General features: G+C 42.4%; 1 protein-coding gene across 3 annotated transcripts in view; it reads right to left on the minus strand.

Moving 5' to 3' along the window:
• Positions 1–17,194, minus strand: part of BMP1 (bone morphogenetic protein 1) — a 128,469-nt gene that overhangs the window by 26,956 nt on the left and 84,319 nt on the right. For all 3 annotated transcript variants that reach the window (XM_077306105.1, XM_077306106.1, XM_077306107.1), the window contains exons 8-9: positions 11,665–11,789; positions 1,238–1,353 (exon numbers count right to left, since the gene is read on the minus strand). In XM_077306105.1, coding sequence (XP_077162220.1) covers positions 1,238–1,353; positions 11,665–11,789 — 241 coding nt within the window. The remainder of the gene's footprint in view (positions 1–1,237; positions 1,354–11,664; positions 11,790–17,194) is intronic.

Consider the following 17,194-nt stretch of genomic DNA (forward strand, 5'->3'; position numbering starts at 1 on the left):
TCTCACCTGAGAGGCTGCCTCGGCCAATGGAAAAGGCCTGAGGGTGATAGGCAGGGACTGGCTCCACTGAGGGAGTGTCAGTCAGGCCACATGAGATAGGAGGGGAGATAAAAGGAGGCTCTAGTGCAGAGGCCAGGGATGAACAGTGCTGGATGCCCATGTTGTGGCAGAAGGTGTTCTGGCTGAAAGGAGGACGACCTGGGTGAGTTAACTCCCCTTTCCATCCTGTTCTGAGGTTTCCAAGGGGCACAACCCAACGTCAGGAAGGCAATGGCAGAAGGTAGTCTTCCCCCCAAGGGGCAGATAGGGCATGGCACAAGTGTTGTTTTATATTGATGGAAACCATTTAGATTGCAGACACTCCTAAACCAAACTCAGCCTGATAGTGCTGCTTTTCCAAGCTAGGAGCCATTTAGCACATTAGTCTAGAAATGGTCCCAAACCTGTATGCCAGAGTCCAGCACAGAATCTACCTTAAATGTAGATGTGGGCCTTTCTTCCACAGAGAATATTAGTAATCAGAACAGTTAAGTTTGCAGTTCAAAGATAAGCCTGACGTTCTAATGGAAGACACAGTATGATAAAAGCTGTGAGGGACTGCAAAAGGGCCTGGTTATTATTTGCAAGCCTGATCATTCCCCTACTAAGGACTTGAAAATGCAAGCTCTTTATGAGATGATGAACCCACTTGAATAAAGGATGTGACTTACAGACATGAGCCTTCTTCACAGTGAGGGCCTTTGATACTGGCTTTCCAGTACTACAAAACTATAATGTTTTTCTGCTATTCCCTACCATGTTTTCTCCAAAACAGCCCTGATAAGGCCATAAAAAAGCTTGAGACATAGGGAAAGAATGGCAGTAAAAGAAGACCATGATTCGGTTCACACATCTAGCCAAAAGTCTAGTTGTTAGATGATAAAATCTTACCATATCCAATACTGCCTTCTACAGGTAGGTCCTGAATTCAAGGGATAGGATGACTCAATCCCACAGCATCTGTGATAGGTCTTTTTCACACAACCTAGCCTATGCCTGATAATGGCAATTATCATGTAAGGAAGATGGTCATATGAATCAGTCCTAGGAGAAATGGTAGGAAGGGAAGAATGGGAAAGAGGCAAAGCAAGAAATAAAAGGATGACAGCAAGGAAAGGGGGATAGAGAAGGGAAGGGGCAAGGATGGTGGGGCAGTTGAAATAGGGTATCAAAACTGGTAGTTTGGAGCCACAAATACCTTTTCCCCTGGCGTGACAGATATTCTCCAGATGCAGTGCATGTGTGCAGAATATCCATTGGGAAACTCAGGTGAAGAGAAGTTCCCTTGACTGTCTTGCAGGGTCTCTCCACAAGCTGGAAGGAAGAAGGGAGGGGAAGTACACACAAAAGAAGCAAGTTATCGTGTTATATTTGCAAATTACACCTTCCAGCACAACCAGATGTCTCCAGTTTCAGAGAGGAATCCTTCTTGGGGGGGGGGGAGAGGAGGGGTATAGTGTCCTCCTGCAATGGGGGGGGGAGATATTTATGCTTTTCTGGGATGCTTCTTATGTACCTGGGTACATAACATAGAGGTCAGGAGGAAGCTCCTATAAGGAGGGTTGCAAAATCAAAGTTCTGTGCCACGAGCCGGCTTTGGGAGTAGTGGGGAATAAATGTAAAAATAATAAGAATACAGATTTATCAACACGAAAAGATGAATTCCACCTGCCTAAACAATGTAAACTGAGGGAATCAATATATTTCAATTTGCCTTATTTCTTCTGCTAGCTTCAAGGAAGAATACATGGTTGCACCTACCTGTAAATGATGTTCATTGAGTGTCTTCTGTGCAGGCACATAAGGGACTGCTTGAGAGCAGACAAACTCAACTGAGGAACCAGATGTTTAACTGATGGGTGCAAATTAACTAAATGGTTAAGGAATCTTTTTGGCAATGTATTGGAAAACACAGGCCAAGAATCAACCCCAACATGAAAGGCTGAAATGGCCACTAAATGTATCTTGAAAAAGGAGGTGGACAGGTCAGACTCCATCAAGGACAAAAGATATTCAAAATTATTTTATGAGGGACAGAACTCTGGTCTAATCTTTCCCTTGTAGTGTCCATGTAGTAAAATGTTGCAATTTAGCATTATAGGGCATATGGGTGGATGATTTATGGGCAGACACCAAAATATCAGCTACCCTGTCTGAGCCCTGGTTTATGGCAAAACTAACCATGTGCTGAGATGTAACATCTCTATGTTATGGGACTGGTCCTAAGCATAGTAGGTCCCTCAGTGGAGGTTGAGATATTCTTTCCCCTTTGGCAAATGTTGGGACTCTCATCCTTCTGAATTCATGTGCTGCTGTCTGCTTTCAATTTCAGCACTATGAAGTGGAGCATGGGGAAAGGTGAGAAATCATAGTAAAGGCCATGAGACCATTGTAGGTAGTAGGCATCACCCAGGGACAGATTCTCCACAGTTACTCTTGTGTTGCTTGTTCCGGAAAACAGGTCTAACTGTGGGTGATCTCACCTCTCAAGATGGGGTCTAAGTACTTTGTGTTCATGGACAACTTGTGTGTTGATAGTGGATCTCTGATTAGTCTGCCATCTTGTTTTCGTGCTCTGCTACATGCCAGTTCAATATTATTCTGAATGGCCCGATCTCATAAAAGCATTGTTTTGCTGCATAATCTGAGGGAGACCTTTTGTTTATTGATGTAACACTTGGCTACTATGTTGTCTATGGACAGGAGCAGACATTTTCTGTGGACAATGTCTGAAAAAGAAGCAAGGGTGTATCTAACTGCTCAAAGTTCTAAGACATTAATATTAAGTCTTGACTCAATGGACACTCAGTTTAAGTTTCTAGAAGCATGTGGGAAAATCCTCTGTGGCAGGCCTGCTCTCAAGCAGTCCCATGCGGGACTGTACAGAAGACATGAAGATGAATGGAGAGTATTGCATTAAAACCCTATAAACTGGATCATTCACTATTCTGGCTTTGGGGACTTCTTTTATCTTTGAAACCCTGACTGTCTACAATTTTGTTTTTAAGGAAGCAGATATTCTTACAGTACTGAATTTTATGGCAAATACCATCTGACTCATTTGAATAGGGGGACCGAAGGCTGCTTTTTCTTTTAAACTACCATCATCCTGTCTGCCACAGGAAACAAGCATTCCTTATTCCTTATTTTGCACATTGAAATAGGATCATTCAAACCAGCCCAATATTTGCTCAACCCCCCCCCCCCCAATATCTACAGCATGTTTTGCAGTTGTGAAGGTAGCTATGGAAACCAGACCAGAAACCATGTTGCCACAGCAATGGAAGCTGTGACTTTAGCACAGCCTTTCTAAACCTTACAAGAATGTTCATGTTCTCTCCTGTTCTCCCTTTCCTTCCTTTTGCAGCACGGCACCAGGGGATCCAAAATCCTCTTAAAAGCAGTGCTTCTTTTCCCGACCTACACTTCCCCTGCAATAGCTGCCAGCTACAGCCCTAGCCTTTATATGCATCCAAAGTCTGTGGCAGCAGCAAGTGTCTTCCCATTCCCTGCCTTGATGTAGATCTAGTGTGACTACTGCCAACCCTCCAACAGCTTTTTCTATTCAGCATCATCTGGAGGCCACATGACCCTCTACACAGTGGGTGATTCTAAGCCAAGATACGTCTCATGAGTGCATTCAGAAGGACCCAAAAAGCCTTCAGTGCATGATGGAGTAAATGTCTGATCTCTTGCCCTTGATCCCAGGACCAGGCACACTTTGATTATAAACAAAAACCAAAAGGGAGAAAAAAAACTGGAACTATAAAAGCCCAACTGGTGACAGTTAGGAGGACCTTCAAAGGTTGAATGTCTATATAAATGTTAAAATTATATTACTTTTATTGTGCACAATTAAAAAAAACTTTAGGAATTAAAAACATATACACAGACCATAGGCTATTGCAAAACAGTATGCTATGTGAACCAATAGACCAATATGTTTCAACCTTCTTCAAAGGTCTGGTTTTAACACACATCAGTTCTTAACACATATGAAATATGTACAGCAGCCAATAAAAGCTCCAAAGTGAGAGCTATAAAGTATCAGAGTCACTTAATGAAAGAAGATGCGTAGTTATCAGTCATTAATTCTCTTCTAAAGGCTGCCAAAATTTCAATGGTGTGTTCTCTTATTAGTTCATGTATTGCAATGAGTGATTCTATACAAGTGCAGAAAACGAATAGAATTTGGGTATAGGGTCTGTACCCTAGGGTTTATTTTAAGTGAATTTTCCAGCAAAGTAGAAAATGTGGGGCTAACTACAAATTATATGCAAACACATATGACAAAGTCGGTTCCTCCATAGTAGTTACCTGTTCTCCAACAATTGTATAGAGGTAGCAAACATTGTCATAGAATCTACACATTTCAATGGGCTGAGACTCTCAGGAATCAGACCAAAGGTTTCGATACTACCCCAGCAGAAGGGTCAGCTGAAATCAGATGAGACTGTTCAGTCTCAACAAATCATTTATCTCACGAAAAGAACTCTAAACAATAGATAAAAACAAACCTCTCACCTATCCCTTCTACCGTACAATAAAAACATTCTTCTGGCAACTTGCCTCTCGCCTAGTCCCTCTACCATATGATAAAAACCTGACAACTGGCCAGTTGGCAATCTAGTTCAGTGAGAGAAGGAGGGCAGGTCTATGGCCCTTTATACTGAGGTCAATCAAGTTGCAGGAAGGGATAAGAGAGAGAGACAGAGAGAGAGAGATGGGGAAGGGGAAGGAGCAGAAGATGCAATCATAGTAGCAAATTACACATGACACCTAAGTCTTGTGATTAGATGGCATAGCCCAGCCATAGCATGCTTAATACTGTTCATGGCCACATTACACATCTTGAGTTCTGTTTCTGGAACTCCCGAACTATATGCAGTTTGTCCCTGTATAAGCTGTAAACTGTTCTTAAGCTTTCTCCCCTCTCTGCATTGGCAGTATTTAATGTAAGGTAAAGGTAAAGGTATCCCCTGTGCAAGCACCGAGTCATGTCTGACCCTTGGGGTGACGCCCTCTAGCGTTTTCATGGCAGACTCAATAAGGGGTGGTTTGCCAGTGCCTTCCCCAGTCATTACCGTTTACCCCCCAGCAAGCTGGGTACTCATTTCACCGACCCCGGAAGGATGGAAGGCTGAGTCAACCTTGAGCCGGCTGCTGGGATTGAACTCCCAGCCTCATGGGCAAAGCTTTCAGACGGCTGCCTTACCACTCTGCGCCACAAGAGGCTCTTATTTAATGTAAAGGAGGAGGAAATCACTGGAAATAGAAATGTAGCATCTTACGGAGAAGGCTAAACTAAATCCTTCTTGGGGAGGACAAAATATAATGGGTTTGATCCCACCAGTTTTTCTACTGTTGAAAAAGGGAAGTCTCCCTTGGTCACCCAAGAAGTTATGTTGAAGATGATGGAAGTTACATTGGCAAAAGTTATGTGGGATGGGAGTTATAGAGAGGAGTAGAATTAGGTGATATAGAGTGGAAACATTGGCTGGATCCAATGCAATCTGTAGGCAAAATTAAAAAATAGCCTTGAACTACTTGTGCCATCATTGTGATTACTTTAAAATTAAAAATGCTCCATCTCCCTCTCTGAGGAGCAGTTTCCAAAATATGAAAGTTAATCCTAATGAGAAACCTTTTCTTAATCATAGCCGTCTGAGACAAAGTGCCTTTGCAAAATGCTATTTTTAAATTGCCTCGAGTTGATTAACACTTTTCAGGGGAGGAAAGGAGCTTTGCTCAAACTGAATTTTAATTATGACAAAGTGCATTGCAGTACAAATAATATGGAAAAGAGGTCATTTTCTCCAATTCTGTATTTCCAAACTTTACAACATTCTGGCAATGACCTTTGAACCAGAAATGTATACCATATTTGCATTCTCCTTGCATGGGCCAAATAGATGATTCTTAAAGCAAATGTTCCCGATTGCCAGACAGCTACCAAAAACCTGGTAGAGTTTAAAGATTAGCATTCAGCATTCAATAAAGAGCCAATACGCCAAATAATGTTCACCAATGGAGTTTTTTTTTTTTACCATCAACAGCAAAGAATATTAATATGTAGTGGAAATAAAATCATTTCCCCACTTGCTTCTTTTTATTAATCTTGAGTACGAAGGCCAAGTATCACTGGCACTGAATGTGGTATGTAAATATGTCAGCATAGCAGCTACCAATGATTTACCACAAAAACAGTATAATCTGTGTGTGCAATACCTCTTTGAATGTAGATATGACCAAAGTGCAGGAAGATTGCCCCTCATTCTATCCTGTCTGCAGGGTCAGGCTTCCACAAGTACTGACATTTTGAAGAAGTCTGGCGAAATGACACTTGGCAGCCAGACTCCTGACAAAGGAAGGACCTATGGTACCCTCTCCAAGTCTCTACTATTTGAACTCTAGTTGCTGTTCAGAGGAAGGCAGCTGTCTGCCCTACTGTTGATATTCTAGAATAAAGAACAAGAGAGGAGAAATGTAGGGGAGAAAAAGTCAAGTGGTGACAATTGGAGAGAAAGACAGAAGACGCTAGAAGGAGATCTAGAAGAGGAGAGAGAGAGGGGAGAATCATAGAGCAAAATTCAGCCAGCTGTTGACTTGTGAGAAGAAGTTTAGTTTAATAGTCTGTGACTGAAAAGGACTGTTCAACCAATAGCAGCTGGGAATCTTATTGTTATAGTTGGTCATTAATTGTACTACTATCCATGGTACAAAAAATTATCCATTAGGCTTGCCACTATGCTTGCCTTATTTGTCATTAATTAAGAACTTTAATCATGACATTGCTTCCAAGAATTGAACACAGTAGCCTTTTCTGGGTGACTAAGGGGTAAAATGTATTGCATGCACAAGTTCCACAGAGTTACCTAAAACAGGACTGCCAGTTGGTAAAACCACCACATTCTCAAGCTTTGGGACATGCATGATATCTTTGGGAGAATGCTGCTCCTTGCAACATGTAAAACCACTTCATAATCAGCGAGTGATGAAGCTTCCTCCAGTCTTTCTTATCCTTTAAGTATTCATGTACCTCACAGATTGATTCTGCACAGGCAGAAAAGGCTGGGCCGGTGCCCACATGGCAGCGGGACTAATCCCTGCAGCTACACAATGTCAGCGCTGGTCCAGCTTTGTCCTGAGCTTGGAGCACTTTAGGCCCTCTGTTGTCCTGCGGGAAGGGAACACAATGTTTTCACATTGCCTAGTCTGCTGTGGGGGCCAACGGGGCCTATCCAGCCACAGGCCCCTCCTACAGCATCCCAGAAGGAACAAAAAAATACCACAGTTAGTTCCATGACGCTTCGTGATGCCACAGGACTGAACGGGGCATTTTTGTTTATTTGCATGAAGGTGGGATTACACTGTAACACAATCCCATCTTTGTACAATTAAAAAAACGCCTCCCTGCCACGTGGCGGAACTTTTCCACCCTTGCTGTGTTGTGGGGACACAGTAATCTGGGGCAGATGGTGTGCGCCACGGAAATAGGTCCCCTGTGGGCACACAGGAAGCAGTGGAGCGTGCTGTTCCGCCACAATGCACCAGCGGCAGCTCAGAGTGGTGCTACTGGTGCAGAATCGGTAACAGCAAGCCAGTTCTCAGTGATTATGTGTATTTTGCCAAGCCATGCCTAGGCTTTGTGTGAAAACTTTATTCTTTAATTCTGATATATATCACACCTTCTAGCAGTATAAAGCTACAATCTCCCTTGTACTACTTTATAAATGATAATTCACATAAATCAAGCCAGATGATGGCTGATGCATTAGTGCAGGCTGCCAAACAGCCTCAGGGGCAGGGGACAGAAACCATTCTGATAACTTTAGTGAAAGAACTCCATTAGAAGTTCCTGTAGAAGCAAACAGTGCAGACAGCCCCAAATTTGCAAACAGATCTTTAATACATGCAAATGTGAGAACTTTGGGATTGTAGGCATATTCTTTTTCTGCCAGGTATAAGAGAGCTCAGTAGCTGCTGTTTCTCAGCAGTTCTGTCACCAAAATCTTCCCATCCTGCCCTGGAAGTCTAGTTATCCCACTTTGGGAAATCAGCTTCCAATCTATTCTACTAAATGCTTATTGTGCAAGCCTTGTGGGGAGAAAGGGAAGTTCCCCCTTCATGTATTATTCTGAAAGAGAATGTGCAAATCACTTGGGAACCATCTTTTGTCATGTTCTGATAACATGTGAAGCCACCTTCTGTCAATATCCAGTTTACAGCTTGGCTGGCGGATGTAATGCTGCTTAAGCAACTGTAACTAAGAGTGTATTTCCATGGTTATGTTCTGTGGGCAACGATCCAAGTCCCTAATCTTCTGTTGCCTGATACGTGACGGCGTCCTACAGAACATCTCCTCCCTGTTGCTTTGCAGCCATTACAAAAATTCAGAGGGATTTGTTACAGCTGAAGTTATGTGGAAACAACAAGGGATGGGAAATTTGGTTGTATTGCTTAGGGGCAAATAAGAGAGAATCAAAGTGGAAAAATGAAGGCAGGTACCTTGTACAAAATCTGCAATGCAGCGTTCTTATAATGTCCCAATATTCACCATCACCACCCTTGTTCTCTTTCTACTCACTTCTTCTTACTCAGTTTCCTTCCTGGTCCCTTGTTAGTCAGATTAATAAATTTGTAGTTGGCAATTGAACAGAAAGTGACCACATGCCTTTTAGTCTCTCTGTCAAGATAGACTTGATGGACTTCTACCCAAAGCCAGCTCCTGTAATTATCCTCTGAGTTTTAGAAAAGTAACTTGGGCACCAGTTTTAGTCCCTCAGATTGAGCAAGTGTTAAACTCCCCCAAAATGCAAGTTGTTAGGTGTAAGCTTATCACAGCAGACTCCATGAACTCGACTTTGCAAGCTTATGAGTCAGTAATTGGGCTTTTCTATCACCTATCAAAACCTCCTAGCAAGAACATCTCAACCCCTACTTGGTTTGCAAAAGAATGCTTATTGGAAAACAAGTTATTAAGGCTTATATGCTCTTCCATAAATCAAGATCTCTCAATGACCAAACCCACTATCTCCGAGTCAAAGCTTACCAGTTGATCACTATTTAAAAAAAAAAACCAGAGTTTCACAACAGAAATTGGGAAATATTAAAGAACACGCCGGATTCATCTGACATTCTGGAGAACTGTGATTAATGCCTTAAGAAACAATTCCAATAAAACTGAAAATCCCATTCCAGCTTCCAAATGGATGGATCAATTTTCCATGTTGTTTTCATAATCATCTTCATTTGACTCTCAATTCTCAATTGGATAATCCTCTCCTTTTTCCTGTTGGCCAAATGTTGAACCTGCTAAGATCTCTGAATTGATAAAAACTTAAAAACCCTACAAGTCACCCAGCCCATATGTGATTCCTCCAGACTTGATTATTCACTATGCTGATTGGTGGGCAAATTGTTTACAAAAATCAACCAAATGGGACAAATCCTAAGTTCATGGTTAAATTCTATCATAACCTCAATATATAATACAGGGAAAATCGGTCACCCAACTATCGCCCCATCAGTTTACTGTCAACCATAGGTAAGCTCTTTGCAAAATATCTCACTTCCAAACTTATAAACTGGATGTCCAGCAATTACATTTTGGAAGCACACTTGTTAAGAAGAGCATTTCTATTAGCTTGCTTAAACATCTTTCCCAAGGTAGATTTTTGAAGATCCCTCAAGAGAGATACTGTTTACATGGGTGTAGTGTTCCCGACACCTTATACCACATACTATTGGTGTGTCCTAAGTCTGCTCTATATCATCACCCTTTAGCTAATAATTTGAAGAAACTGAGATCCTGTTGAATTGATGAGAAACATTGGATTAAAATGATACTATCTGTGACGGATTCAGCAATTATCATAAAAGTAGCTAAGTCTTTGTTGGCAATTTTAAATGAAAATCTTTCCATGATGAAATCTGTAACTGGAATTGTTTAGAATTTTTGTTTTATGCTTTGCCATTTTATGCCAATAAGGGTAATATGACTCTGACTCAGTTTCCTGTGAACATTTCCTTCCTGCTAGGTAATTTGCACATTCAGAAAGCTGCTGTTGGAATGCCCACAAATTCAAATCCATTCTGTTTACAAGCCTTTTTCTTCTCCATGGAAACAGATATCCAGTAGGGGGTGGATATTGGGAGGCTCCAAGCCAGATCAAAAAGGAAGCAAAAGTTTCACACACTCCTGTTTGTTTTTGGCTCCTGGTCGCCTGCCTTCTGTTCCGACATCTGCTGAACTTCTGGAGCCAGACCTGGCGTAGACTGGATGACCTCCAAAACCTTGGTGAAGGATGGGAGTCATCCGTCCAGTTCAGGCTCCAAAACCCTGTTTTATGTCACTCTGTTTCCATTCATAAAGCAATGGGAAGAACTCAGACTAGAGCATGAGGTCAGACCCTAGGGGGATTATAACTTGCAATGGAAGGGCTGGAACATTCCAGGCTTGGCTATGTCCAGCCGCAACAAGCTGATTTCACTATACTGAAGGCAACAGATCTTCTTCCATCATAATTCTCCAAGGGAAATGTCTCATCATGGAGACACTGATCTATTTTCATTTTTCCCACATTAACTTTTTTTTAAATGTCTTTAACGAAGACGTGATAACCAAACCAATAACATGAGATTTAGACAAGGAGACAGCACAGCTGTTGCATAAAGAAGGGCTACCAGTGTTAAAGGCTCTCCACCATACCTCAGAACAAAATTGGGTTCACTGATCTGACTCAGCCTTCTCTGTGCTCCGGCTCAGCTCCCAGCTTTTGAATATTACTGACACTGCAAATACCCATAAAATGTAGTGTAGGAAACGAAACACACATGTAGAATGTTTAAAACGCTAGCTACAAGCTACTTCATCCTCAGCTTTGGCAAAGCAGCCCAGATCTGTGTCATTGCTGGTGTGGTGCAATAAATCTGGCCCCAGGTTTGCAGGCAACTGCTTGTATTGAAATAAATGTCAATGCCACCAGGTTTTAAGCAACATTTGAGCTACTGGAAACCTAAGAGTTTTGTACATAAGAAGTCTACCATCATATCTTCTATGAACTTTAAAAGCAGTTTGTGGCTACAGCAGACAGTAGAGGGCTAAAGGGACTCTGAGTCTGTTCCCTACACAGACAAGAAAACATGAAACAACTGAATGGCAGGGAGCAGAGTGGTACCCACCATTCAGTTATATTGTGCTTTTTTTGTGTGCAGTCTCTAAACTTTAAAGGGGCTGAAAAAGATAGCATGAAAAACAGCTTTTCATTCTTGTGCATTCCCCTTTAAAGTTTACAGTTAAAAGCGACTGCACAAGAATGTGAAAAAAAAGAAAAGCTCATCATTTTTTGCATTTTCTGGAAAACTTGTTTAAAGGAACCGCTGTCCCTTTCAGTTGGAACTGTAGGGCCACAAATCTGTTTGGTTTGCAAAGAAACCTACTGGTTCAGCTCATGGTTCAACACAAACCCTACATTCCTGGTTTGTGCTCATCTCTACTCTCTAATTGCAAAAAACATCAGCATTTTACTTCAAATATAGAATCTTCCAGTGATCTTCCAGTGTTGTTAGTGGCAGCAACATGAGCTTTATTCTTCCTTGACTAATGTACAGTCAGCAACTTACCTGGGCATTTGTACAGCTTGCGAGCCTGGGCTATATCTCCTTTGCTCAGTCGAGTACGCTGACCAATGGAAGGCTGCATTCCATTCACATTGTATTTGGGAAGGATGGTGTCTAGGAAGATCCCCCTGAAATGACAGCATAAAACAGTGGCTCATCATTGCCATGTTCTCAGTGCCTCAGACTCACACCCAAAGGCTACTAACATAATTCCTTATTTTTGCAGTCCAACAGTAATTGCTTAGTTCATTGCAGGATTGTACAGGGGATTACAATCCATGTGAGAACAATAAATCTGGTTAGAGACCTGTAGAAAAGGTCAATACTCTTAACAATGGATATGAATCTGGACTAAATCCTCACCTCACTGTCCCCTCTTTGCAGTACATCAGGTGCCCCCCACTTCCAATCCCATGGGATCAAAAAAACCTCCAAGTACAGGTAAACATGGAACTACTTGGATTTTCATTATCTTTGAAATGCCAATGAGTGGAGGGGAAGCTGTGGATGGGCAGAAGTAGGCAAGAATTGTAACCGTCATAATTTTGAATTAGGAAGGAGAGTTGGAAGTAATGAACAATGGACTGTAGAGGACACTACTGGCATTATATTAATATTGCCAGTGTGTGCTAGCGAGAGTAACAGCAATACACTCATTAAAGAAATGTTACGAGTTAATTAAATTAGAGATGGAATTGGATCATAGGAGAACCACGTTATGCTTCTGCAGTAATGTTACCAAGACATCTTTAAACCGCTTGGAGAGCGGTATAAATAACTGGTTAAGGGCTAAGTGGGCAGAGCCCTCACCAGGACAGGCCAAAGTTGTAGCCAGGTGTGACAGCATGAGTACAGAGGGAGGCCTTCCCCCCGGGCCCAGAAGCACACCCGTGCCTCAAAATGGCCCCGGGTGTGCTTCTAGGCCTGGCAGGAAGGCCGCACCGAAGCCAGGGGGGAGGAGGCCTTCCCCCTCAGGCCCAGAGCACACCAGGCCCTGGCGGAAAGGCCGCCCTACTATATACTTCCTAAACTTCTCCTATCCCTTCTGCCAAAAAACCTACAATACCCCTGCCACAAACCCACTACCAGGCAAGACATTCTCCCATCCACCCTTTCTAGCGCCCGTTGTATTTACAAGTACAACGGGCTTTAAAGCTAGTTAAATATAAGACTCCATTGCTCTAACTACTACTTATCCCTGTGCAGAAATGGGAACAGGGGCAAGGAAACTGAAACTGTAGTGATCTGAAGTTTAAAAAAAGGATCATCTACCACATCTACAGTAGCTGTGTTCAAAATTTGGTCCATCCAAAAGCTGTGATCGTATCTGGCCCAGTTATATTTATGGCCATACTAGAGCAGCAGGACTCATGCTTACTATGTCCTCAAGTTTCCTCCCCCCATTCTAGAATCTCCATTTACGTTTCAGACCCCATCACACTTGAGAAGGCTGACACAGTTTTTAAAATGCCATTCCAGAGGACAACTCAGCTGCAGGATAAGTGGGACATGTGGCTAAAAACATCCCACTCACCCCTGTAATTAGAAAGACTGCTGTGCAGGCACAAGGGAGTGAGTCAAGCACCCCATAGTCTCTGCTATAGCAGAGAAACTGCCCACGCACATTTTGAGAAAGATTCGGCAGCCTACGTTTTTGGCAGAGGGCTAGGTTATCTGTGCTTATTAGGAGACCGAGGACTGGGATGTGATCATTGCCCTCCAAAGTCTGTCAGATAAAAATAAATAGCACTGAAAAGAGATTTGCTGAGAGAGATTAGGACCATGAATAACTCATACTAGAAGAAGAAGAAGAGTTGGTTCTTAAATGCCGCTTTTCTCTACCCAAAGGAGGCTCAAAGCGGCTTACACTTCCCTCTCCCCACAACAGACACCCTGTGATGTGGATAAGGATGAGAGAGCCCTGATATCACTGCTCAGTCAGAACATTTTATCAGTGCCATTTGTAGCGGCTTTACATAGAATCAGACCACTTGCTCATCTAGCCCGGTACCATCTACTGCAACCGGCAATAGCTCTCAGATCTTTTAAGGGATTGAAGTGGGACTTTACAACACACAGTCTTTACCCCTAACTGATAGCACCTCCCTTCACCTATTATTATATGATGTAAGCAAAACCTCCAACATTATCTGGGAAACAAAAGAAACTGCCTTAAGCTAAGTAATTAGCTCATCTATATAAATATTACCAACTCTGCCTAAAAAATGCACTGGAACCCTCCTGACCAAGACTTTTAGCAGGAAGTGCCAAGGATACAATGGAGGCTGTCTGCATATAAAGCATATGTTCTATGACTGAGCTAAGGCCCTTTCTAATCACAGGCCTGGAATTTCCTCACCAGCAAAATACTCCTTTTTATGCCTGGAAATACAGTGGAAGGTTCTGAGTATTACAGGGACCCCTGGCAACATTATCTGAAGTTGTCCCACAAAACTTAGCATACGGTGCTCAGTGCTGAGACTGTCAGTAATTGCACAGCTCTGCTCCCTCATCTACACAACACTAACTAGTTTCTATTTCTTTGTCTATGAAAAAGAGACTGAGTCAAGGAAATGGTGTGAGTGTGCATGCACACACAGGAATATAAAGTATCTGACAAAACAGAGTTCAGGATCAGATTCTTTTGTTAAGCTTTTGAGGATGGAGCACTCAGAATGCTGAGGAAAGGAAGTGTCCCCGGGAAGGTGACATTTGCCATATAAAGGATTCACAAGTGCAATAAAGGTTAAACATAGACTTAAAGGTGCAGGTAAAAGTTTTACATATCATTCTCCAAGTTAAGGCCCGTGCAATCTGATGCAGATTTACTCTAGTCTTATCTTAAAACACAATAATTTCAGTGGGTTGGATGCCACATGAGATTTCCACCAGCACAACAGTCTTTGTGCAAGTGAAAGTGCTAAAATCACTCCTTTGGGTCTGCTGCTAAGTGAAAGCGATTGTATCTCCACGATCTTTTTTGTGCACGCAAGACGTAGCACACAGTATTTCTTCTGATACAATTTCAAAGCCAAATTAAAATAAATCATGCAAACCATCTGTTGTAGATTCCATTGCTCCATATGCACACTGTTATTTCATTAAAAATTGTATTCAGACAGTATGTGTTGCTACAGCCGCTGAACTGCTGTTTGCGCAAGAACTTTCCACTCATGCACTGCTGGATTCAACTCAGTGGGCTTAGACTGGAGTAACTCTGTACAGGATGGCACTGCATGAATCTCAGGCTTGGATACTCTTTGTACTTAAAACGTTTCTATGTCTGAAAGTTTGTGATAATCTAAACTCAAGCGTCTAGCCACAGGTTGCTCAAGCTGCTAACAGTTAATCTTGTTGCCACTGCTGACCTGGGATTTCTGAAATGGGCTTGAAAATCTGTAATTGGTTTCCCCAAACATACGGGCCAGTAGGATTTTGTAAATTTGCACTTTATAAAAAATAGAGCATTACTGGATTTACAGGTAATGTGCTGCCCTGCTCCTGCTAATAAGTACAGGGAGGTTATTAGAAGATGTGCGCTCCAGCTGGCAACACCAATAGTTGGTACAGACCAATCCCTACTGTTTTCAATCTCATGTGCATGCAAAGGGAGTGAAGACTATGGGTAAGCAGTAGATGATTCACTGGACATTATGAGTTTCCTGCAGTTAGCTTAGGGAACAGTAGTTTCCAAGGTAAAGTTCTAAAATTCATACAGGGAAACACCTCATTTCTTCTGCTGTGGAATCAAAGTAGTCTGAGTCAGACCACTGGAACATCTAATTCAGGGAGCAGCTCTCCATGGTCTTTAGGCAAAAAAAGAAATGAAAAGTCTACCCTCAGCATGAACTACTGCTAGCCTTTAATTGGAGATGCCAGATATTGAATTTGAGTATTTCTCTGTGCAAAGTACGTTCTCCATTACTTATCCTTGGCCTTTCCCTGGTATTAATATCTGATTGTGCCCATTCTTTGGGGGCAAACTACCAGAAGCAGGGAAACTAGATTTAACAATTCCAGCCCTTCTCTCCATATATCCCCTTTGTGGCACTTGGGAGCACACTGAATCTATTCTTACATCTTTTTGAAATATCTACAGAGATACATGTAATAAAGCCAGGGGGATGACCTGAAACTGGAATTCCTGGATTCTTTCACTAAGCTGCCAGCAAAGATTTGGGTCAGATGGGCATGACCAAGAGAGCTGGCAGCCAGGACCTGAGGGTTTTCATTCTCATCACCATGTAACAACAGCAGCAGCTCCTGGCTGGATGTTTTTCAGTAGCAGAAGCTAGGATGAACACTATGGCCTTGAAAACAAACCGGAAAATGCATCAAAATATAAACAAGGGCACAGAAGTATCTCTGCAAGTAATGGGGATGTTTCCATGGAGACACCAGCTGGGAGGAAAGCATGCAACATGTTAGAATAACCTTCCTTCTACTGCTGCTGGTGGGGGAGGCATAAGATTTCTTACGCTGAAGACGAACGTCACCTGTCAGAATGGCCTGAGGGGGTTGAGGAAATTATATGTTTAGGAAGGAAAAGGGAGTTAAAGACAGAAGATGATGGCTTTCTAGGGAGATATTGACTTGGACGTATCATCCTGCTTCTTGTGTAAACAGAAAGGGTCTGGAGGAGATACTCTCTATTGCCAGGAGAAGCTCTGTGGGAAATTGAGAAAACCCAGAAAGTAAGAGGTCTGTCTAGACAAAATAAATAAATAATAGCTCCCTTAAGAAAAAGCAGTACTGGTCAAGCTAACTCTGGTTTTGTACTAGGAAAAACAAATTTTGTGATGTGAAAGAGTCCGCACCATTTATTTGGCTACTAAAAGCCATGAAGGAGGGCCAAGAATTGGTGAAAAGCACTGAAAATCCTGATCAGTGCTAGCTACCCCTCTTCCATTAACTTAAAAGATTTAATCAAATATGGCCTAAATGTTTTACAATTGATTCCTGCAATCAAAAGCTCTAGAAACTTACTATTTAACACCTTTATCTGTCCGCTAGCCCAGCTGGTCAAGAGATTTGGGATGGAGTACCATCAGTATACTGAGGACATCCAGCTCTATCTCCTAATGGATGGCCACCAGGATTCCCCCCTAGGGACATTAACCAGCTGTTTAGAAGCAGAGACAGTCTGGATCAAGCCAAGCTGTCTAAAACTCAATGCTTCCAAGACAGAGGTCCTATGGTTTGGAAGGAAAGGACCAGGAGATGAAACATGTTTGCTTTGCCTAGATGGTGTGCAGCTTACAGCTGTATCATTGGCTAGAAATTTAGGAGTGATTCTTGATTCCTCCCTAAACACGGAGGCTCAGATAACTAGAGTAACTCAGCTGGCATTCTACCACCTCTGCCAGGCCAAGCTATTAGTGCCTTATCTGGCCCAGGAGCACCCAGCCTCAGTGATCCATGCAATGGTCACCTCCAGCATAGACTGCTGTGACTCGCTCTATGCAAGCCTACTCCTGAAACTACAAAGGGCCCAAAATGCTGCAGCTTGGTTCCTCACAAGTACATCTTGGAG

This window comes from Paroedura picta, chromosome 12, assembly GCF_049243985.1.
Source record: "Paroedura picta isolate Pp20150507F chromosome 12, Ppicta_v3.0, whole genome shotgun sequence".
In the NCBI taxonomy this organism is placed as follows: Eukaryota; Metazoa; Chordata; class Lepidosauria; order Squamata; family Gekkonidae; genus Paroedura; species Paroedura picta.